Source organism: Trachypithecus francoisi, unplaced genomic scaffold (genome assembly GCF_009764315.1).
Source record: "Trachypithecus francoisi isolate TF-2019V2 unplaced genomic scaffold, Tfra_2.0 Lachesis_group12, whole genome shotgun sequence".
Lineage (NCBI taxonomy): Eukaryota > Metazoa > Chordata > Mammalia > Primates > Cercopithecidae > Trachypithecus > Trachypithecus francoisi.
In genome coordinates, this window is record NW_022681457.1 from 18,665,929 (window position 1) to 18,689,923 (window position 23,995).

Genomic DNA, 23,995 nt, shown 5'->3' on the forward strand with positions numbered 1-23,995 from the left:
CATCAAGTTGAGAATCTCTGAAACAAAAGAAAGAAAATAAGCTTGGGTATTACAGAGTTCTAATTTGAATTCAATTTCTTTCGAGTGACCAGAGTGGAGCCTGGGGGTCAAATGACCAGGGTGGAACTTCCTGAAGTCATTTAACCTACCTGTACCTTAGTTGATCCTTCTATAAAAGGGGGATAATAAAAAATTCCAAGAACTGTTGGATGTCAAATGAGACAGATCCATGAAAGCCTGCTCTAAACCACACTGTCATGTTTACAGGCTAGCCCTTATCCCCAGTCTTGTGAGAGTCCTGTGCACTGCCTCGCTGTCCAGGATGACAGCAACATCCCAGATACTTCTGGGTCCTAGAGACCACCAGGTCCCAGTGTGATGCTCTACAGCCTCCTCAGCTTTTTCCTATCTCCTTCCCTGAGACATTTCCCTTTCTCAACCTCATTTGCTCTCTCCAAACCTTGCTCAAAACATCCAGTTTGAACTGAAAGGAGAACAGACTTGTTTTTGATGAGGCACAGATAAGGTGACATCTGGTTTTCACTGAGGAATAAATTATTAAATCAGCCCTGAAATTTAAGTGCAGTTACTGTATTTAAAACACAATTACCTATCTATTTTGAGGGACAATATTGAATCCTAGGCCACTCTCACCTCCTAACTGTTACGTTTTAGTCATTTTGTGTACGTTTGCTGATTCTTACTCATGAAGTCATTTTAGTTTTTGTGTAGTAAGTATTACCGGGCACCAGCTATGTGTGAGTCATTGTGCTAGCTAGATAGACAACAGCGATGAACACAAAGATGAGGCCTTATTTATCTCTATATTTATAAAGGTAATTATTTCCTGAGTGAATAATAATTTCCCAATAATTATTTCCTGAGTGAATGCACATATATATCTTTCTCTTCCATATATCTGTGCCTTTAGAAATACTGTTTTCTCTTCCCTTACTTAATTATTCTGGTCCTCTCCAACTCATTCCTCCACTGCCAAGTCAGTGAAATTTTTCAGGAACATTCTTGGCAAAGTTAAACCCCAGTCTATGAACATGGACAACTCTGTTCACACTTGTATCTGTATCACACAATGACTCACACATAGCTGGTGCCCGGTAATACTTACTACATAAAAAATGAAATAACTTCGTGATTAAGAATCAGCAAATGTGCACAAAATAACTAAGGCATAGCAGGGAGGAGGTGAGAGTAGCCCAGTATCTTGGCAGCTGTTCGTTCTCTCTGTGAGTCTGGGTTCACTAATGAACTATGAGCATCTCAGGGGCAAGGACAGTGACCAATTCATCTTCAAATCCTCAGGAAACAGGGCTGCACATGGCATAGAGTAGGCATCTAATATGTTACAAGTTGAGTATCCCATATCCAAAAATTTGAAACCTAAAATTCTCCCAAGTCCAAAACTTTTTGAGCTCTGACATGATGCTCAAAGGAAACGCTCACTGGAGCATTTCAGATTTTGGATTTTTGGATTCAGGATGCTCAACTGTTAAGTATATATAATACAAATATTCCAACATCTGAAAAACTCTAAAATTTGAAACACTTCTGGTCCCCAGCATTTCAGATAAGGGATACTCAACCTGTACTGCCTAATCATATATGGGTTATACTGTCAACATTCTATCTATCCAAGAAAACTACGGATGAAGCAGTCCCAGTTGTAACTCCACCTCTTTTGTCTTCACTCAGGAAAGCTCAGGAAAGAATGAAAGTGAGTAACAGTGACAATAAGACAGAGATAATAGGGAATCTGCTCTAATATAGATGAAAGCATAAAATGATTTTATAAAATCATTTATAAATTTGGTATGCTATTATTAGTAACACTTCACTAGTATCAGAGATTCTGGACCAAGCTACCAAGCTCTGCCATTTGTTAGCTGTGTGACTTAAATTATATGGACCCTGGCTTTCCCATCTGCAAAATGGTGATAATAATAGCATCTACTTCATAGAATTGCCGTAGCATACTTAGATTGTTGCGTCTAATAGCTTTAAGTAAGTGTTGGCTCATTCAAATGAATAAGCAAAATTCACATGTGTCTGTGGCAACAAGGATGTTGCAACATCTTGAAAAGTTGATGCAGACCACTGCCCTTCATCCTAAGAAACAGACTTACTTGTAGGGTCCTGCAGTGTGTATCATTTTTTACGATATAAAGTCGTAATAATTATATGGATTGAAATGGTGACTGGAGAGAGAAGAGAGTCAGTGAGGTTCACTAGAAAGTCTTGGAGTTGAAAAGTCTCTTCTGAGTCAACAGCCAGGTCAGGGACACTCACAGAATCTCACTGTCCTTATCTGCAAACTGAAGATGACATAACTCCTTCCTTGTCATCCATCTGGTCTACAGACCTAGTAACATCATGATATATTAGCAATATCTAGGTATCTAAATGTATGAACAGCTTTCACTATTGATTTATTCCCTACAACAAGGGAATAAATAATAATAATATTATTTTTTATTATTATAAATTATTATAAATAATAATAATAATATTATTATTGATTATTCTGGTCCTCTCCAACTCATTTCTCCACTGCCAAGTCAGTGAAACAAATAGCTAAAAATAAAACAAAATTTACTCACATAAGGATTAGGATCAGGAGTTCTTTGAAATTCAAGACAGGGTGTAAATTGCTGCAAAGGGTCTCTTTAATTGGGATCAAAACATTTTTGACAGTTTTTGGATTTTAGCTATTGTCACATTCCGCAAATGTTTCTTTTCTTGGTTTTAAAAAAAAGTGCAGTCAAGCTCGAGCAAAAAACTGCAGATGAGATAAACAACTAAGATTATCATTCCAAATGATAAAGACCCAGTTTTCCATTTCTTTGATATGGAAAAAAAAACTTCATTTACAACCCATGCTGCACATTGAGTCAGCCCCCTGCTGGGCAATGACTAAGGTTTAGTAAACTGTTCTGCTCATAATCTCCAATGGAGGTTTTTCAAATAAAAAGCATCAATAGATATGACTGTGAGAGAAAACATAATCTTAAAATTAGTCTCTGAACTCAACTTAGATGTGACTTTGTTCAGCACTTTATCTTCTACTTGACTTTCTTCAACAACATTTCATCAGATGGTTGGTGCTTGAATACCCCCAGTGACGGTGAACTCTCTCACACAAAAGGCAGTCCATTTAACTGCTGACTGATAGAAAAGCCTTCTTACTGATAAACAGAAACCACCTCCTAAAACTTCTATCAATTAGTCCTGGTTCCATTCCTTGAGGTCACACAGAGCAAGTCAGCTCCTCTTCCTACTTGACAATTCATATAAAGACTGTTAATGCTAGGCACGGTGGCTCACGCCTGTAATCTGAACACTTTTGGGAGGCCAAGGCCGGGGGGGGGGGTGGATCACCTCAGGTCAGGAGTTCGAGACCAGCCTGGCCAACATGGTGAAACCCTGTCTTTACTAAAATACAAGATAAATTAGCAGGGTGTGCTAGTGCACACCTGTAATCCCAGCTACTTGGGCTACTTGGGAGGCTGAGGTAGGAGAATTACTTGAACCTGAGAGGCAGAGGTTGCAGTGAACCAAGATTGCACCACTGCACTCCAGCCTGGGTGACAAAGTGAGACTCCATCTCAAAAACAAAACAAAAACAAAACAAAACAAAAACAAACCAACAACAACAAAAAACAAAACAAAACAAGAAAAACTATCAACATGGGGTACCCTGACCCTTATCATCTTTACTTCAGAGTGAAACATATTCAGTCCTTTTAACCATTTTTTAGGACCTTTGTTAAGGCATATTAACAAGCTAAGATCACCAGATGCTACAGAATCTAACGTTAATCTAACAAAACTGGGGTAGACTAAGTGAGACAGAAAACATTCAACTTTACTTCCTTCCTAATTCTCCACTAGGGATCTAACATGTCCTCTACAAAGCTAAATGGCTTTGGGCGGAAATGATTTGACTGTTGTTCTCTTTGTGTCTGGCTAAAGAATCAAAAATAGTGCTACAAGGTTTGGTGGTATCTTTCTTTGGGGACAGTTTAGCCACATTTGAGTAAGGATGCAGATAAAAGTAAAGAACATAAACTACCCTAATTCGTTAAAATCAAGGTAATTAGGACTTCAATGATCTGGGCACAGCCTATTTGATGGTGGGGTCCGTGATAAAACAGCAAAGCCCAAAACATGACCCTCGGACAAGATAAAACACCAGATACCCTTTACCTCTGTCCTTTTCCCTTTGATTACACACACCAAGTATCATGGTAATGGAAGAGACTAGAGATGATATCATATATTGGGGCATATAAATCATTGTGAAAGTATCTCTCAGTTGGGCTTGATCCACATTACTAAGCTCCCACAAAGAATGCTGGAGGACTACAAGCCCAGAGTTCGCCATATTCTGTGTTCCCAAAGATCATATGAGCCACATCTGTGTCAAGCAGTTTTGGTTCAGCGTAGTTTCCAGGTCCCCACTTGTCTGGATCCTCCTCATAAGAATATGTTTCCATTTGTCTATATCCAATTTAAAATGTGGAGTTCAGAACTGAGCACGGGTCTCCAAACTATGGTCTTCACAGAACAGAGAACCCACCTCCCCAGGGTTTTGAAGCTATATTTTTATGAAGGCAGATAAAGCTTACATTAGGCTTGTAATCCTGTCGAATTCAAGCCCTTTTACTACCAATGCTTGTGTCTTCATCCTAAACTCCCTTCTACCAAGGCGTCCCCAGATAGGCCCACCTTCTATAATATAGAAGTAAATTGCACTGATTTTTTATTCAGGTTGACTTGAGGTGAAATCCCAGTTCTGCTTCCTGCATGCTGGGTTGTATTGTAAATACTTTAAAATTGTCTGTATATGATGTTTTGACATCTTAAGAAATCTTTCTGACTGGGGAGAGACTGTTTCTCAATTCTTAGACATAATAAAAGACCCAGCCAGGAGCATGTCTTTGATATGCAAACTAACCAATCCAGAGTCATCCCTCCTCTGCCTGGTTCATACACCCCAGAAAGCAATATTCCTCTGCCTTCACTATCTCGGGGCAGAGGGGGATCACCCCTACAGCTTAGAGCCAGACAAAACGATTCAAACTAGCCAATCACTTGCTATGACCTGCCTTGCCTTGGATTGCCAATCCCAATAAAGGAGTGGCCTTAGGTCTCCCCCTTCTGCTCCTTGTCTTTTGCCTCCTGACCACCCTGGTGTCTTTCCCATGTGGCCCTGTGTGGTGTGCTGTGCTCCAGTCTCTAGGACCTGTGAGTATAACAAACTGTTTTGTTTGTTTGTTTGTTTGTTTCCAGAGGCTCTCCAATGTCTCCTCTTATGGCTGCACCTGACTGAACAAAGAAAATGTTGTATATATACACCATGGAGTACTATGCAGTCATAAAAAGGAATGAGACCACATCTTTTGTGGGAATGTAGATGGAGTTGGAGGCCATTATCCCTAACAAACTAATACAGGAACAGAAAGCCAAATACCACATGTTCTCACTTATAAATAGGAGCAAAATGATGAGAACTCATGGACACATAGGCGGGAACAATAGACATTGGAGCCTACTTGAGAGTGGAGGGTTGAAGGAGAGAGAGGAAGAGAAAAAATAACTACTGGATACTAGGCTTAGTACCTAGCTGACAGAATAATCTGTACAACAAACCCTGAGACATGAGTTTACCTATAGAACAAACCTGCACATGTGTCCCTGAACCTAATTAAAAAAGAAAAAGAATACAAAACGTGGGTGAACTTAGAAAAGATTTATCTCGAGAGATAATAGGCATCGTTGTTAAACAAAAGGACTCAGGAGCCAGAGTGCCTAGGTTCTAATCCTGCCTCTGTCACCCCTTACTGCCAGCAAGTTATGTAAACTTTTCTGTCCTTGCTATCTTCAACTATAAAATGAGAATAATAGTACCATCTACCTCCTAGGGTTGTTGTGAGGATTAAATGACCTGGTACTTATAAAGAGCTTACCACAATGCCTGGCACATAATATATACTTAATAAAGTAGCTATTAGTATCACCTCATAGGAATGCTGCGAGAATGAAACTGAATTATGTATGTAAACTGACTAACATGTGTCTAGTATATAGGAGGTACTCCATAATGAGAGTTACACCTAGCTATTTTTTATTGTGGTAAAATACATAACATACAATGTACCATTTTAACTATTTTTCAGCATGCAGTTCAGCTGCATTAAATACATTCACATTTCTGTGCAACCATCACCACATTCATCTCCAAAAGATTCCATCTTCCCAAATTGAAACCTCATGCCTACTAAATAATAACACTTCATTTTTTTCTTTTCCCTGGTCTCCGGCAATCACCATTCTATTTTCTGTCTTTATGACTGTGACTATGTTAAGTAATCCATATAAATGATATCATACAATATTTGTCTTTTTGTGTCTGGCTTAATTCACTCAGCATAATGTCTTCAAGGCTCATACACATTGTAGCACATGTGAGAATTTTCTTTCATTTGAGAGCTCCATAGAATTTCACTGTCTGTATATACAACATTTTGTATACATCCATCTACAGGCATGGGTCACTTCTACCTTTTGGCTACTGAAAGTAATGCTGTTATGATCAGGGGTGTACAGATATCCATTCTATTACTAGTTATTCAGGAGTAATTTTTCTATAGCTTTTTTTCCTGAAGAAAATCCATTTTTTACATTTAAACTATCATCTTACTACCCTTATGTTATCTTCATACTAGTCAGAACAAGGAAGAGAAAATAATAATGCAAAATGACCAGGGTCATGTAACTCAGATGGTTAAGTATTATTTATAAAGTGCTTGATAAATTACCTTTGTGAAGTTCATGGTAGGTGATATACATGGAGGTGTTTTATAAGCTGTAAAACACTGAATAAATACAAGGAAAAAGACATCTATTTGACTCTTGTTTTCTTGGAAAACGGATCATAGAAGGTTTTTCTATTTTCCTCTTACCACCAATGAGCAGGACTGACAGTGTCAGGAGAGCTCTGGGGATGAATCTGGGAGTTAATTGCAGCTGTAAGGTTGATGAAAACACAAACCACTTCTTTGGAGGGTTCAACAAACATATCAGCCCTTAAATTTCCTGGTCGTGCAGTGATAGATTTCTTTTTTTAAGATTGAGAACTCCATTTATTCTTTTTGATTACAGCAATTGCAAGGTGCTCCAGGTTAAACTCAAGAGAGTCTGGATGCTTTGACCGAGTCAAAAGATGTACATGTATCTCCCTCTAGGACGCATGTCATTAAAGTTGCCAACACACAAAGAAATTTAACTTAAACTGTCACATTACACATTGATCTTCAAAGCTCATCAATCTCCCATCAGATTACCAGGATAGTGGGACACTTTTATCACCATTACACTATAAGAACCACAGTGCAGTCACACTGTGGCCAAGTCAGCATAGAGACCTGCTTTGATGGATGATCAGAGTTGATCAAGTTTGTCAGTTGCTTTATGTGTTTGTACGCTTGTTTTAGATTCCTTCCCAGAGAGTAGAGGCTTTTAAGGGCACATGTGTCAATGGATTCAATTTCACAAAGCCATGTGATTGCTTTACTTACCCCTGTCTTCTCATCAAAGATTTTGATTCCTCCAAAGGAGATGGTTAAAAAGATTTTCTGTTTGTGTTCTCCTTTGGAACGAGCGCCAGCAACAACGCCCTGTTGACAGGAAGAACATGGTTTTTACTTTAGTATTTTCATTTGAAAATTCTCTCTGGTCCCAAAGGCACGTCAGATACCATCAACCAATGCCACCAATCATGCACACTGCTTTCCTTTCGCACTTCCACATTTCCCTACTCAGTGCGTTCACATCTTCTTGGTGTTTTAGGGTCATGCTCGTCCTAGTGCTTCTAACACATTGTAGAGAGAAATGTTTGAATGTTCACTCACTTAACTAATCGAACTTTATAGAATGGTGTCTAGATGCTCAGCTCAGAATTGGGGGTCCCAAGACAGACACAATATGGTTTTCATATTAATGTCTTTTGTGGGTTTTATATTAGATATGGTTTTAACCTTTTAAATAAAGGTGAGCCACTAAGTATATTCCTACATACAATTTTATTTTTTATAATTCTGGAAAAACTTTTCATATGAATCAATTTTAGATAATAGAAAGAAAATAAAAACAAATGCTAGACTGTCCATTTTGCTGGAAAAAAAATGTGATCACCCTAATTAAATGCCTATTGATTGCAATTTTTATCCAAAGACATTTTGTGTTTACCACTACCCTTGTTCCTCTCATTCTCACATTCCATTCATCAAAAAAAACCTGTTTCCTTACTGTCTCAAATGTTTTATAAGCCGAAGATATGTCTATGAATCAGTGAGAGGGTAAGCTTCACAAAATGTTGGAGTGTTACTTTGTTCACCGCTTTATCTCTCGTGCTTAGGACAGTCCCTGGAGGGCAGGAGGTGCTTAGCAAATAATTGCTAAGTGAATATGTGCTATCCAGAGTTGCCCAAAGTTGATAAGATTCAAGTTAAAAGTAAAGACACTTGCTTTTCAAATTAGATTCTGTGTTGGCCAGTTGCAGGAAAGCATGGGCTCCATACTAGGGTACAACTCAGGGGATAAAGACCTTTCAAGGGATCTACACTCCCAGGGGCTGTTGTTGACCATGCATTAGGGGCCTTGAGGCTTCCAGCTTACTGCCAGCCTCTAAAGATGGCAAGATTAAGCCCAACTCTCAGCAGTTATGGTTCTGGGGTTTTAGAAGAAGAAAGGTCTAAAATAATATTGATTTCATATTTCCAGGAGATAAAACTACTATGTGCTCTTCTCAGCATCAGTTTTGGGGAATGGTTGGTGTTAGACAGCAGTAGATATGACCAGAGGTATGAGGAAGGCACATTCTTTTGAGGATGTTTGATTATCTTCACCTTGGGTATTGGAAATATTCTGTGGAATAAGAATATCTAAGTCGTACTCCTGGTTCTGTATAATCTTGGACAAATTACTTAACCTCTTAGCTTTACTTTCTTAAGTGTAAGTACATCATTTTTGTGCATGGTTGAGAGAATTAAATAAACATTTACATAAAGTACCTAGCACAATGCCTGGTATACTGAAGAAATGTAATAAAAATGAATTTCTTCTAGAAAATACATGAACGTCCATTACAGTTTGTGTTCCAGTTCCTGTTTATAGACACCTACTAGGAGGAAATTCCCTCTTTCATACATCACCCATTCATTCTCAAGCACATCTTGCAGACTCACAGACACACAGAATGTATAGCACCACAGAAAACCTTAAAACTAATAGATCCAAGTTTCTCAAAAGACAGATGAGAAAAATGATGGATTGAAAGGTAGTAGACCATCCTGAGATGGCACAGGGAATTGGTCAATGAGCTGAGACTACAACACAGCTCTCCTAACACCTGGTGCTAGGACCAGTGATTATCCTTTACATGTGTCTTATTTCTAGGGAGTTTAAGTCTCTCTCCCTACAACCCCCTTCCAATCTTCCTCTTTCAGAGCTGCTCCATATTGACATACGACCGCTCCTCCAGCAACTGCTCTCTAAAAGGTTAGAGCAACTCTTAACTCACATACAAAGCAGAGTTCTCTGTCTCTTCAATCCCTCCCCACATTCAATGGTTTCTAGATTGCTCAATGTGCTCTTTGTTTTCCCATGAATTTACTGTGGGATGCTTTTAAGGAACATGCAGAAATGGCCAAAGTATGTCTTTGGAATCCCAGGGGTTAACTCCTAATTTCTGTTTAATGCCACCTTCTCTGACCCTCTTAGCCAACAGAGCACACCCTTTATGACAAATTGCATCTCCTTTGTTTTTCCTGCTTCACTTTCCTCCTGGAAGTTACCACCATCTGACATTTCACAAATTCATTCGTTGATTGTCTGCCTTTGCCTAATAGAACAAAAGCTCAATTGTGCATGGAACTTTTTTTTATTTGGTTTATGCCTAGGGCTGAGAATGCAGCCTAGTGTAAAGCAGGAACTCAAAGTGAAGGAAAGTGACTTTCCCTCACTTGCCTTTTAAATCTGTGTTCTCGGATGGATTTGCACTAAAATAATACATGTTACTATCCCTTCACACCCCAACCTTCAATCTCAGATATCCAGGACACATACAAATCAGAAAAATAATTAGCCCCTTGCTGGGGGCTGAATGTGTTCCCTCAAATGCATGTGTTGAATCTTAATTGCCAGTGTGATAGTACTGGGAGGTGATTAAGTGATAAGGTAGAACACTCATAGAGGGGATTAGGGTTCTTATAAAAAGGCTTCAGAGAATGGGTTCATTCCCCTTTCTGCCCTTCTGTTTTGAGGATACAGCATGCATCCCCTTTGGAGGATGCAGTAACAGGCACCATCTTGGGAACAGAAAGATCAGGGTCCTCACTGGACACTCAACCTGCTGGCAGCTTTATCATGGATTTCCCAGCATCCAGAACTGTGAGAAAATAAATTTGTTTTTTACAAAAAATTACCCAGTCTCAGGCATTTTGTTACAGCAGCACAAATAGACTAAGATGTACCCTCCTAAAGGAAAGTACTGGAAGGACTGTCAAAGGGGAGGAGACTGTCTCCTTCTGGCTTTATTCCTTCTTCCTTTAGGTGAGAAGAGCACAGGACAGGTTGGGGAAAGGGCTACACCTTTGGTCAGGAAGAGAAGTTTCAATGTCTCTATCTCCAAAACAGTCCTAACAGCTCCTAGCTCACAGATTTCCTGGAATATCAAAAAGCAATAATTCCTGGCACATAGTAGTACTGATTAGATACTAAGGCCCCCTTTGCTTGTTGGTATCAAGCAGCTACCAAAGAATTCCCTGGTAGAACACGGCTGTAGGTAAAGAAGGATGGAAAAAGCCAACATACATGTTCCAGGAGCATTTCCACTTGGGGCTGCTGATGGTGACTTTACATGACAAATGAAAAAGAGAAGGACAATCCATAAGGTGCTATCTTTGGGGAAAGAAAAGTCCCATCTTATCAAGCATGTTTTTCTTGTGAGACAGGACTCTAGGTCAAGCTCTGAAAAACTGCACTCAGTCTAGAGTGGGTCTGCCACAAGACAGTACCTTCAGGACACTGACGGGCTCATCTCCCCATAAGACTATTCATGGCCACTGCGCAGAACTAACAGAGGCTCAGGAGATAGCTCTGGTTAGGGAGTCAAAAGATGTGGATATAGGTTCTGTTATGGACTCTGTGCCTGATATTAGCCACTTGACCTGGTAAGTCACCACTGGAAATCTGGAAACCAGAGAGTCAAACATTTTCTTGGATGCCTATGCTAGAGGTTCTCTTACCTATCATATAATTTAGTCAATATCACAATCCTGGGAAGTAAGAATTACCTCCCTCATTTTACAGATGAGGAAACATAAGGCCAGGGGATCAAATGACCTCCTAGAACCTAAAGGGACTAATAAGTCGTAGAACTGAAAGTCAAACAGCAATCTTTCTGATTCTCAAGGTAGGAATCCTTCTACTACAATCCTCTCTTCTCTAAGAGCCCCTTTCTGAGAAACTGGTTTTTAAAAAATGACTATGCAATGATGCATGCTACAGATATGTCCAAAAGTTTATGAAAATAGCTAGGTAAAACCAACAGCTTCCAAACTTAGTGGTGAAGAGGAACCCAAAAATGAGAATAATATTCACATTTCTCACCTCATAACAGTGTGAGGACACTTAAGCAAACTATGCATCTATTGCACTTGGCACAGTGTGCAGGGAGGGCTCAGTAAATAACAGTTATTCTTTCGAGAGCTAATATTGATATGATTAAACAATACCACGTGCTAGGCACTGTGTGAAATGATTGACACAGGCATCCTCAAGGGAGTCATAAGTAGGCAGCATCTCTATGGAGGAAGTTACATATAGAGAAAAGGTCAGGCATGCCAAGCAAGAGTCACAGGCTGCCCTGTCCAGCCCAGGCGTTGCTGTGAGAATCAGATGTATGATGTACATGAAAGGGCTCTGAGAACATTCGCACAGCACGGTACATGCACCCAACGTTATGACTGTGCTCTCCAGGGAACATGTAAAGCATATGTGTAAATGCAGCAGGCTTCAGGCATGAATTCTGAAAACTTTAGAATGCTATTCCAGAAAGCCCCATGTAATAAGCCTAGTCTCCATTCTCCCTTCTCAGTTCTAGCTAGTTACCAGGTATATGAACCAAAGGGAAAAAATTCATTCTAACTTTCATTTTTTTCCCAGTTAAAAAGGGGAGTACAAGTATCTTTCTCTGTCCCATTTTTGCCCAGAGACTGATTCCTACAGACTAGAACTGCATCCTGTGATCTCCTAAGCTTCTTTTTCCATGGCTCCAGTTGTGTTCCACCAATGCAAGGCACAGGCAGGAGATCAGCGGGTGGAAGGAGAGAGAGGTCAGAGCATTGCTTCCCATTCCCTTATCATCCTTCATTTGCATCTCTGGTAGTAGCTATATTTTGTGTGGTGAGAAAGGGAGACTTTCTTATCAATTCTGCTCTTCCTGTGCTCCAGTAAATATATATCTTCCTAGGAGTGGCAATAGCTTCCCACTGTTGCTAGATTCTGAGTACCTCACCACCCCTCATTTGCTACCTTAAATTTACCCACCCGTTGGAAGTTGCTCCTTCATTAAAGCACCATCATCTGATCTTTCTGGGGTAGATTTGGTTCTTTCAGGACTCTGACTGACATACTTCAGGTTCTGCACCCAGCGCTCTAGGCACTGTCTTTGGAGACCTCATCCTTTTCCTTAACTTTAGTCACCACCATTTTGTCTCTGAAAGCTGACTAGTTTAGAAGTCAATGATGTGTGATGTGACTATTGGGTAGTAGCTTACTGGTAGGAGCTTAAGACCTAGTTTGGGAACCACAATAAATTAAATGCAAATACGAAACAGAATACAATTAAGGGCAAAACTGTGTCTTGTCAAACACAGGCTCTCTTGGTGTCTGGGTTAGAATTCATTTTATCATAGATTAAATGAAGGCTGTGAGGCAAATACTTTAACTTCTCTGACTCTCAGATTTCTTCTTCACAAAACAGGGAAGCTAATATGTATCTCATATGATCAAAAGATATATGTGAAACGCTTTGTGGATTGTAAATTAAAATATTATGATGTCAACAAATGATAATGATGATGATGATCATGATGCTCTGTTGGTGGACAGGCAATGGGTCACTCATATTCATTATATGAATCCCCTCTCCATCCCCTACAATCCAAGAGAAAACTCTCTAATGCAAGAACATGCACCAGCTTCAGAGAGTCTAGCAAAGGCAACAGAATTTTTATTTCTCATATGGCCTAACGTGAGTAAATGGGCCTTTTTGCAAGGGTAAGAGGCATTTTGTACATCTCTCTGACTTTCCTGGGCAGATGGCCAAATAGAGAATTGATCATTTATGTGTCTGTGTTTCCTAAAGAAAAACCACTGGGAGCTGAAATGTCAACATTCTTCTCAGCAACCTGCAAATAATGAAACACAATTGTGTGGAAATCAAGGACCCCTCAAAAAGTTCAGCATAGCTGACAGTAGTATGTTATAGTAGGACAAACTCTCAGGGCTTTGGGGACCTCATGGTTATGAGAGGTGACAGATGGAGCACTTCACTGCAGGACACACACACACACACACACACGGTTGGCAGCCATTGCTAGGCCTAGTCCAGCTAGCTTAGGCCAATGTTAATCCTGAGTGAGAATGTTCAGGGAGCAGAGGCCAACTCCTGACTCACACCCACTTAGGCCTCAGGTTTCCAAGAAGGCGGCTGGCCAGTGATGTGCTCTGTGACTGAACCTGGTAAACAGTCATCTCCCAGATGCTGGGAGCATGAGTTCCTTTCTCCTCCTCAGCAGACTTGTGGCTCTGGATGAGAACCGGATCTTGGCATTTTCTTCATGTCTTTTAATTAAGATTTGTTAGAGCAAATCTCCATTTGCCAGACTTCATATTCGCTGAGGAGGGACTTCAGCAATAATCAAGATCTTGGCCCTTATTCTCATCTTTGACTAGGGTCCCCTTGGGATGGAAGGTGTGGCTCTATCTGATTGGAGAGTTTGAAGCAGCAGCTGAACATACAAAAATCAATCTCTTCTGGGGCTCTCTTTGCAGTCTGCCTACGGATAGACAGATTGCATTCTCATCTGATCTCATGCACGAGTCATGGGTCCTACTCTGGGCAAGGGCAGGGGTTGGGAGAACAGGGGGATCTGCAGTTGTCCAACACCCCTGCAAACCAAGTGGAATAGCTCATCTCATTCAAGGATGCTCACTGTGACTGTGTATCTAAGTCACATCCTCCAGGCCAGGATTTATCAGGCAGAAAGCTGGAGTTTGGAATTCTTCCTGTCCAACTCTTGTCTATTAATCACTCAGCTCTGAACTTGGGAGAAGAAAACTCATCATTGGACTACCATAAAATTGTATAACATTGCTTAATTATTGAAAAAAAAAAGATGCATTAACTTATTCCAAGGTGATTGCAAAATCATGGTTTTGATGTCTTTTATGCCTTTTTCTAGTATACTTTATAGTAAATATATAACTATTAAAATAAAGTTTGTTTATATAACAGCTTAACAAATAAAAAGAAGATATATAAATGAATATCTAGTGTAGAAAATTAAGAGTTTTAAAACTCATGATTCTTAGAGCCATACTATAGGGAAACTTAGCATCTGATATGTATGCTAACCTACTAAAAAATTTATATAGCATAGACAAAAATAATAACTGTGATTTACTCAGCATCTATGAAAGTAAAGGTGATGCAGATTTTATCACATTTTACATTTATGCATTTTACAGGTTTTAATACTTTTACACACCTAACAAGCTTTTTTTTCTTTTCTTCCTTTGACATTTGAAAATATTTCATTGACAAAGTTATGTCTTCATGGGCTATCTGAAGATATATATATATGTATATATGCTCATATATATTATTAGATGAAGGAGAAAACGTCCCAGGACAGAAAACTGTATAAATTATAATTCCAATTTTATTACATATATGTGTATAATTCATATATTATATATGTAAAACCACAAAAGGAGCTTGCAAATTATACACAAAAATGTTGACACTGATTGGCTTTGTGGGATTGTGGATTATTTCAGTTTTCTTCCTTATATTTTCTGTACTTTCAAAATATTTCATAATGCACATAAGTGAACTCTATAATCAGAAAAAAAATTATATATGTTTGAAATACATGATATTTGTAGACTTCTTGTTAAATCATTTATTTTTTCAATGTTTTATAACTTTTTTAAAAGAAACAATATACGGACATCAGAATCTGAGAAAAGTGTTATTTTTGTATACTTTTAAGGCTGTTTAATAGAATTTAATAATTTATTTTGTATATTTAAAAAATTTCTAATTTCTGGCTGGGCATAGTGGCTCACGCCTGTAATCCCAGCACTTTGGGAGGCCGAGGTGGATGGATCACGAGGTCAGGAGTTCGAGACCAGCCAGACCAACATGGTGAACTTCCATCTCTACTAAAAACACAAAAATTAGCTGGGCCTAGTAGTGTACACCTGTAATCCCTGCTACTCAGGAGGTTGTGGCAGGAGAATCGCTTGAACCCGGGAGGCGGAGGTTGCAGTGAGCTGAGATTGCACCACTGCACTCCAGCCTACGTGACAGAGCAAGACTCCTTCTCAAAAAAAAAAAAGAAAAAAAAATTCTAATTTCTTTCTTAGTTTCCTCAGAGAAAAGACTTCTTTATAACATTTAAAATCAGAAATCTCTTCATGATATCTCCAAATCCCAAAATATAATTATATTTTACTTTAAGGATATTATTTTAAAGTGTTTGGGGTACATTAGTAGAGATGATAAGAATGAATAAAATCAACTTTTATCTTAACATCTCTTACCATATGGCAAAAATACGTATTATTTATTCAAAAATAAAAAGGTGGCAAAATTCATAAAATGTGGGGGATAAAAAATGTGATAATTTTGTAATTTTATTTTTGCAGGAGTTGCAAAATAAAAATAAAATGGAATAAAATGTGATACACTCAAAAATTGTAAAACTGGGCCTACCAAAATATTCCACATAGTAGGTGCTCAATAAACATTTGCTGAATGATTGAAATCTCTTCCCAATGAAAAAATACGGTGATTCAACAGTGAGCCAAGTAATTTACCAATAAATGAATAAAGTTATTTACGATTATGATGGTAATCATTTCTTTTCCTCATTCACATTAAACACAAAGTATTTAAAAGAAAATGTTTGCATAGCACCTTCAGTTTCATCATGGAATCCTGACATAACTTGTCTCCCCGAGCTGCAGAAACTTCATCAATCCCGATCAATTTGGCTTTGTACCGGACCCCTTCACCTTTAAACCTCTTTATCAAAGTGGCTTCACTGCGATCCTGACCTAAAAAGAGAAAAAGCAGATTCAAATATGTAGTTGTGCCGACCCCAGTGGCTTTGAGTATCCACAATTTCAAGATCCGTTGTCTGGTTTCATCTACATTCCCGGAAAGTCAAATCACTGGACCCAGGAGAAAGGAATAGTAGTATACCTAGATGTACATTCTGACTCCATCCATTTAAGTCCTGAGACAAATTACTTCTCCTTTCTGAGACTCAGTTTTCTCAGGTAGGGAAAAATAAGTTAAAAATAACCACCCCAACAGGGTATTATGATAAATAAATCAGATAACATGTGTGAAGCATGTAATTCAGGGTTTGATAAACAAGAGATATTCAACAAATGATAATAGTCACCCACTAAGAGTTCATGTCTGAAATTGTTGTTAGAATAATTTTAGCACCGAGTCTCTGGCATTGCCAACATTCAATAATAGCTCGGCCAAGACCCTCTTCCCACCCAATTCCACAAGCTGTTTTACAGTGAAACTCCAGAGTAATGACCTGAAGACAATTATCAAAAAATGGTTTTATGCCATCTCTTCTGGTAAGTCATGTGTGCAGGGAAATAGGCTTCCATGCTACGTGCTGTTGTGTGTCTGCCCCTTCCAACAGGCTCTCTCAATAATTATTAAGATAATATTTTGCTAAGACACATCAACCAGGAGCTCAAGCGTATCTACATGAAGTGAGGACAATAAAGTTAACTCGGAACTGAGGAAGCGCTCCATGCCAGATGTTCTATAAACTTTATCCCCACTCGTCACAAGTAATCCAGTTCCATTTTCCAGATGATGAAGTTGAAGATCACAGAGTTTAGGTAGTTTGCCCAAGTAAACATAGTCCCAAATAAGATGAATACAAGGAACTCAAACCCATCACTAACCTCATCATACTTTGACTAGTCAGAGGTCTGGACATTGTACAGTTGGTTCTTAAAACCCGGAGTGTCCTATCTGTCTGCTATTCATCTCCTATAGTATCATTAACTTCAATTCTTGATTTCTCCTTCGTCATGCTTACCTCATTCTGTCAGAAACACAGAGCTGAGGACATTAGAGATAATTCAACCTATTTCCCTCTATCTATAGACGTGTAAACTAAGGCCTCTCTATCTTGTGGGGTTGAGAATTATCAGAAGACATGCTTACAATAGAAAAACACAACAGCAATCACTAGTCATCATATAGTACATTTCTAATGACAAAATACAACTTTCATTTCATTCATTTATACATTCATCCCTTACCAAGTATCTCCTCTGTATGAGTGCTACTATCCACTGGCAACAGATGAATGAGACAACGTCTGTGCCCTTAGAAGCTTAAGTTTTTGGTGGCTGCAAATACAAATGTATCTCCATTATGCTAGGTGTGTAAGAAGGTTCAAGCTTCAGAATCAGACATCCTCGTTTCCAATCATGGGTCCTTCTCATAAGTCAACTAAACTGTCTGAGCCTCCCTTTTTAAAAGTGTTGGATGGGCCGGGCTTGGTGGCTCACGCCCATAATCCCAGCACTTTGGGAGGCCGAGGCGGGCGGATCACAAGGTCAGGAGATAAAGACCATCCTGGCTAACACGGTGAAACCCTGTCTCTACTAAAAATACAAAAATTAGCTGGGCGAGGTGGCGGGCGCCTGTAGTCCCAGCTACTCTGGAGGCTGAGGGGGGGAATGGCGTGAACCCGGGAGGCGGAGCTTGCAGTGAGTGGAGATCGCACCACTGTACTCCAGCCTGGGTGACAGAGCCAGACTCCATTAAAAAAAAAAAAAAAAAAAGTGTTGGATGACAACAAAGTATCTACCTTACAGCATTAGCATGAACAGTAACTTCAATGAGATAGTATGTGTGAAGCATGTATTTACATGGTAAGTTTTCTACAAATGGTAGCTGTCACCACTTTTTTTTTTTTTTAAACAGTGTCTCACTTCATCACCCAGGCTGGAGTACAGTGGTGCGATCACAGCTCACAGCAGCCACCACCTCCCAGGCTCAGGCAACTCTCCTACTTCAGCCCCCCAAGTAGCTGGGACAACAGGCACGCACTGTCATACTTGGCTATTTTTTTGTAGAGACGGGGTTTTGCCACGTTGCCCAGTCTCGGACTTCTAGACTAAGCAATCCACCATCTTGACCTCCCAAAGTGCTGGGATTATAAGCGTGAGTATCACCACTATTATAAGCCCAGTAAAAGAAGCAAGAAGAAGACACAATCCTGGGAGGGTGGGAGGCAGAGAGAAGGAAGGTCTGTCCAGTCAGGCCTGGACCTATGGTCCTGACTCCCAGATTTTTTTCTTTTTTTCCCACGACACCCCTGCTGACTCCTTGTATATTAAAGCCTTTGAGTAATATTCCATAAAGCAAATATAACACACGGATGATTAGTCAGAAACTATAATCAGTATAATAATTAAGCCTCAGCATTCTGTAAGAGCAGATGTCAGAGACTAGAGCTAAGAACAATGGGACATTTGCCATAATACACCTTATAGCCAAACATCTCTCTTCTTCAACATATGATACTATTTCAGTCCATAATAACATCTCTTTCACCACTGAGACTTCCCCAAACTTTAATTGTAATAACAATGCCAAGGAGCATTCATCACAAAGCATATTATATGCATCAACTTGTTAAGTCCAGAAAGTAATTGTAGAGGTAGGTACAATTATTCAGGTTTCATAGATCAGGCTCTAAATTGAAAGTGTTAGAGGCCATGTAACTTGTCCAAACTTACTGAGTAGAACCTGAACCTAGATTTGTCTCGTGTGAAAGCCCATGTTTGTGGTTTGCTTGTGTTCTGTGTTTTCAAGTCTGTTTGCCTAACCACCGTGATCAATTGCTTCTTTTCTACTCAACTTTCTTATAAAGCCCCATCTTTATCTTGTACCCAAACTCACCTGGCCCAAATCTGATGGTAGTCAATACATTGGCAGCATTAAAACTCCATGGAAGGATGGAGAGACAGCTTGAAAATGGAACAGATTCCAGTCATCAGTCATCTCTAAGAAAATGTCTATGAGTCAGATACAAAGACAGCCTTAAGAAACATTTGTCAGGGCACAGAACTCTGCCGAGAAAGAAGATTCATAAGAGACGGTAGAACCATAGCAGGTGAACAAGGGCAGAGATTAATAAGAAAATATTAGGCCATTTAGAGGAAAGTAGGGAGTCCAATTTAGATTAGGACCTAGGGCCAAGCTAATTTGTATGAAGGGCACTTATGCAGTAGATAATCCAGTTTCTCATTAAATGCTTCACCATTAAAAGGGTAATTTTTCATGAGCACATCTTGAGCAAGGTCTCAGTTATATTAGTTAAGAAATAAATAACAGATATCAGAGCCATAAGGCTTTAATTCTATCTAAGGCACATACAATATGAAGGTGTTAGGAATAGGATCAATCTTCATGCATTTTAGGTCACCATGAATCCCAGCCTATGTTGCTGAAAACACCACTGACCCTCTGTTTCAAGCGGGACAAGAGAAAGACCACACGTTTAAGGAAAATCACCCATATGGTCACTGTTATTGAGTTTTTAGTACAGTTACTGTGCCAAGGGTTTCATGTGCAATTTCTCATTTAATCTTCTCATTTGCTCTTGAGTTAGGCTCCATAATGAGTCCTCTTTTACAGAAGACAACACAAACACCCAAAGTCCATAGCATAACTTGAATGTTTAAATAACAGCTATATTGAGATATGACTCACGTACCGTACAATTCACCATTTCAAAGTATACAATCCAGTGGTTTTAGTTTAGTCACAGAATTATAACCATCACCACTATCTAATTTTAGAACATTTTTGTCATCCCAGAAAGAAGCTCCGTACCCATTAGCTGTCACTCCCTATCTTCCCATTCCCTCTGGTGCTAAGCAACCACTAATCTCTTCCTGTCTTTATAGATTTGCCTATTCTAGACATTTTGTATAATTGTTATCTTATAATGTACAATTTTTTGAGTTTGACTTCTTTTACTTAGCAGCATGTTCTCAAGATTCATCCATGTTATAGCATGTATCAGTAATGCTTTTTTTGCTGAATACTATTCAATTGTGTGGTTATACCACATTAGCTCATAGACCTTTGGGTTGCTTCCATTCTTTCGCTATTATGAATAATGCTTCTATGAACATTTGTATACAAGTTTTTGTGTGGCTGTCTATATTCAATTCTCTTAAAAGTATTCCTAAGAAAGGAATTGTTGCATCATATGGTAACTCTATGTTTAACTTTTTGGAGAACGGTCAAATTGTTTTTCCAAAGTGTCTGCACCATTTTACAACCCTCCTAGCAAAATATAAAGTTCCAGTTTCTTTATCAGATGTTCTTCTCAACATCTGTTATTGTCTGTCTCTTTTACTTTAATCATCCTAGTAGGTGTTAAGTGATATTTCATTGCAGCTTTGATTTGCATTTCCCTAAGGAGTAATGATGTTGAGCATCTTTTCATGTGTTTATTGTTCATTTGCATATCTTCTTTGGAGAAATATCTATTCAAATCCCAGAGCCTCTGTTTGAACCTAGGTCTTGTGTAAAACTTAATGGTCTTAGCCATTAGACTATGGGGCTTCCTGTGACCTACCTCTGTGTTCTGTTACAGAATTTAGCCTCTTTTATTTGTGTCACAGCTACTTGAGTTGATGTCTTATGGATAAACTGGATAAAAAGATGGATATGGATAAAAAGATGTCTTACTCTTAAAGACAAGTAGTTCACAAGTACACATGCCTTTCTCATGCCTTGTATCATTTAATCTTCCATGGTTACTGAAAACCACCATTGTTATTATTTTATGGATGAAGAAACTGGAGCCCAAGAGGTAACTAAAGTTACTTCAAGTTGAGCTTGGAACAGAATCTCATCCTGTCCTACTCCAAGGCTTGAGTTCTCCCACTGAGAGGCAATAGGCCTTAATGGTCTAGAACATGAGCTCTGGATTCAGAGGACCTGAGTTCAAGTCCCAGCTCTCCCACCTACCTCCTTAGTTGTATAATCATCGGTAAGTTCCTTTACATGTCTGCCACAGTGTCCTTATCTGTTAAGTATAGATACTAACGGGTTCTCCCAGTATTAAAGAAATGACAAATAACGCACAAGACAGTGAGTGACTGGCAAACAGTAAGAGCTTAATCAACATTGGTGATTGTTATTTGGGTGATCATACTTTCAGTTTGTCTGCCACAGTCCCAGAAACTTTTGTACTGACACTGTTGTTACCAGCATCCCTCATTACTCTCAAAAGTATTCCAGTTTGGTTAACAGACTGTGTGGTTACCCTAATTATATGATCGTCATTTGTATACTGTCCTGCCTTAGTGTTCTTCATGCTAGGCACTTTGCTAGCTTCCAGTGGTATATGGGTGAGCAAAAAGTGTCCACTCTCCTGCCCAGAGGAAGCCACATTTCAAAAGGCATCATATATAATTTCTCCACCCCTTAGCACTATATGACACTCACAGCTCTGGTCATATTCTGTTAAGCAATGTGTTTTCCTAAGGGGTGGAGAAACTGTAATTGGTAGGGAGATGATTAAGAAGAGCTACAGAGGAGAGATGGCATTTGAGTAAGTCCTTGTGAAAAAGCAGGGGTTCAAGAGGTAGGGAAGAAGGTGAGAAGTTTTCCAGATAAACAAAAAGTACAAGGATATTTGGAGAATAGTTAGTAGTTTGCTTAGACTGTTTAGCAATCCTAATTACCTTCTGGAATCACCTAGGGAATTTTTAAAAAATACCACCCCAGAGCCCAGAGTAGTGGAGTGCACCTGCAATCCCAGTACTTTGAGAGGCCAAGGAGGGAGGATTGTTTGAGCCCAGCAGTTTGAAACCAGCCTGGGCAACATAAGAAAACCGTGTCTCAAAAGAAAAAAAAAACAAACCCCGCCACCTCGCAGATTTTGATTAGATGGGTCTGGGGTGAGCTGGGGCCAATGAATGTGCTTGCAAAGCACAGGACTAGAGGGCATGGCTAGAGTGATACACTCAAAGGGCAGCCAAATCATGAAGCATCTTAGAAGCCAAGTTAAAGCCTTTGAACATTGTTCTTTAGGCCACAGGAGCTATTAATGACCCAGGCTTGTTGTGATGATTAGATTAAAAAGAACATTATAGCAACATGTGGGAAAGTATAAGGCTGTAATTAACTGATTCATTCATTCCTTTATTTGATATGTATTGAGTGTCTACTATATACGTGTTCTAAGGTCCTCCAGATACTGCAGGGAACAAAACATATAAATATCCCTGTACTCAGGGAACTTACATCTTAGTGGGAAGTCAATGGAGTTTTGCTGTAATTTTCTAAGTTAAGTGTAATGAAGAATCCCCTGTAAAAACCACAACAGCAACAACAGATTCCTAAATCCCTTCCAGTGAGATTCTGCACCAGTGGGAGGGACCAAGCAGATGGAGTTGATTCAGATATAAGTAATCCTCAAAGATCACTAGAGAACAGCAATTTGCTTATGTAGAGAATTCCTTGTAAGATGATATTTCTCAGACTGGGGTCCTCAGAATAAAACTTTCCAAAGTTTCAATTTGGGGTTTTCAAATAGATAATAATCTTTTAAATATTTTACCAGTTGTGAAGAATAAAAGGTATTAGTAATAATATATTTCAAAGGTACTTTAATAGGCTTCAACTTTGGTTTCTTAAAAACCTGAAAATTTCTTTTCTAATGTTTACTATTTATTTATTTATTTTTGAGTCTCGCTCTGTCACCCAGGCTGGAGTGCAGTAGCGTGATCTCTGCTCACTGCAACCTCCACCTCCTAGGTTCAAGCGATTCTCCTGCCTCAGACTCCTAAGTAGCTGGGGTTACAGGTGCTCGCCACCATGCCTGGCTAATTTTTGGATTTTTGGTAGAGATGAGGTTTCACCATGTTGGCCAGGCTGGTCTCGAACTCCTGACCTCAAGTGATCCGCCTGCCTCGGCCTCCCAAACCGCTGGCATTACAGGCATGGGCCACCGCGCCGGGCATCTTTTTCAGTGTTTAGAAGGGATCTCCTTAAGTGTGAGAAATACTATTCGGTATCATTTGTGGCTGTCTGGGTGAGCGTGCCTCTTGCAGGTCAGGAGTGCCAGTGCGGTAGGGGAGGGTGCACCACCTCCTTAACACTTTCCTACTTGGCTCAGAGGAAAGCAATCCTGCACTGAACGTTTGAAGATTTCTGCTCTGATACACCTGCTTCACTTGGTTTCATAAACAAACTAATTGCCAACAACTAAGAGGAAATGCTTTATCTGGGATCTCAATCCAAGGCTCTTCAAGTAATTGAATTTTCAATATAGCACTGATTCGAATTCCAAAGGAGGAAGATACGGGGTTTACACAGCATCATAGAGTTGCCTGGAAACCAAGCCCCCTGAAAGAAAAGCAGTAACTGGCCGGAAAGAAGGAAGGAAAGAGGCCTGGATTCAGATGTAGTCTCTGTTACTGTACCTTCACCTATGTGATGTCACTTGCCCTTGAGGTTCAATCTCCCCAGGCGCTCAATGAATGTTCATAGGGAAAAGATCGTTTCGAAAGTCTCTGAGTGATAATTGTATACGATGATATTTATGAC

The 23,995-nt window shown here is 39.4% G+C and overlaps 1 protein-coding gene across 7 annotated transcripts in view; it reads right to left on the reverse strand.

Moving 5' to 3' along the window:
• DAB1 (DAB adaptor protein 1) overlaps positions 1 to 23,995 on the reverse strand; it is a 1,271,953-nt gene that overhangs the window by 136,644 nt on the left and 1,111,314 nt on the right. For 6 of the 7 annotated variants that reach the window (XM_033225043.1, XM_033225042.1, XM_033225046.1 and 3 more), the window contains exons 3-4: positions 16,289 to 16,428; positions 7,596 to 7,694 (exon numbers count right to left, since the gene is read on the reverse strand). In XM_033225043.1, the coding sequence (XP_033080934.1) occupies positions 7,596 to 7,694; positions 16,289 to 16,428 (239 nt within the window). Of the gene's footprint in view, positions 1 to 7,595; positions 7,695 to 15,000; positions 16,429 to 23,995 lie in introns of those variants that run through there. The other variant, XM_033225047.1, reaches the window with a different exon arrangement.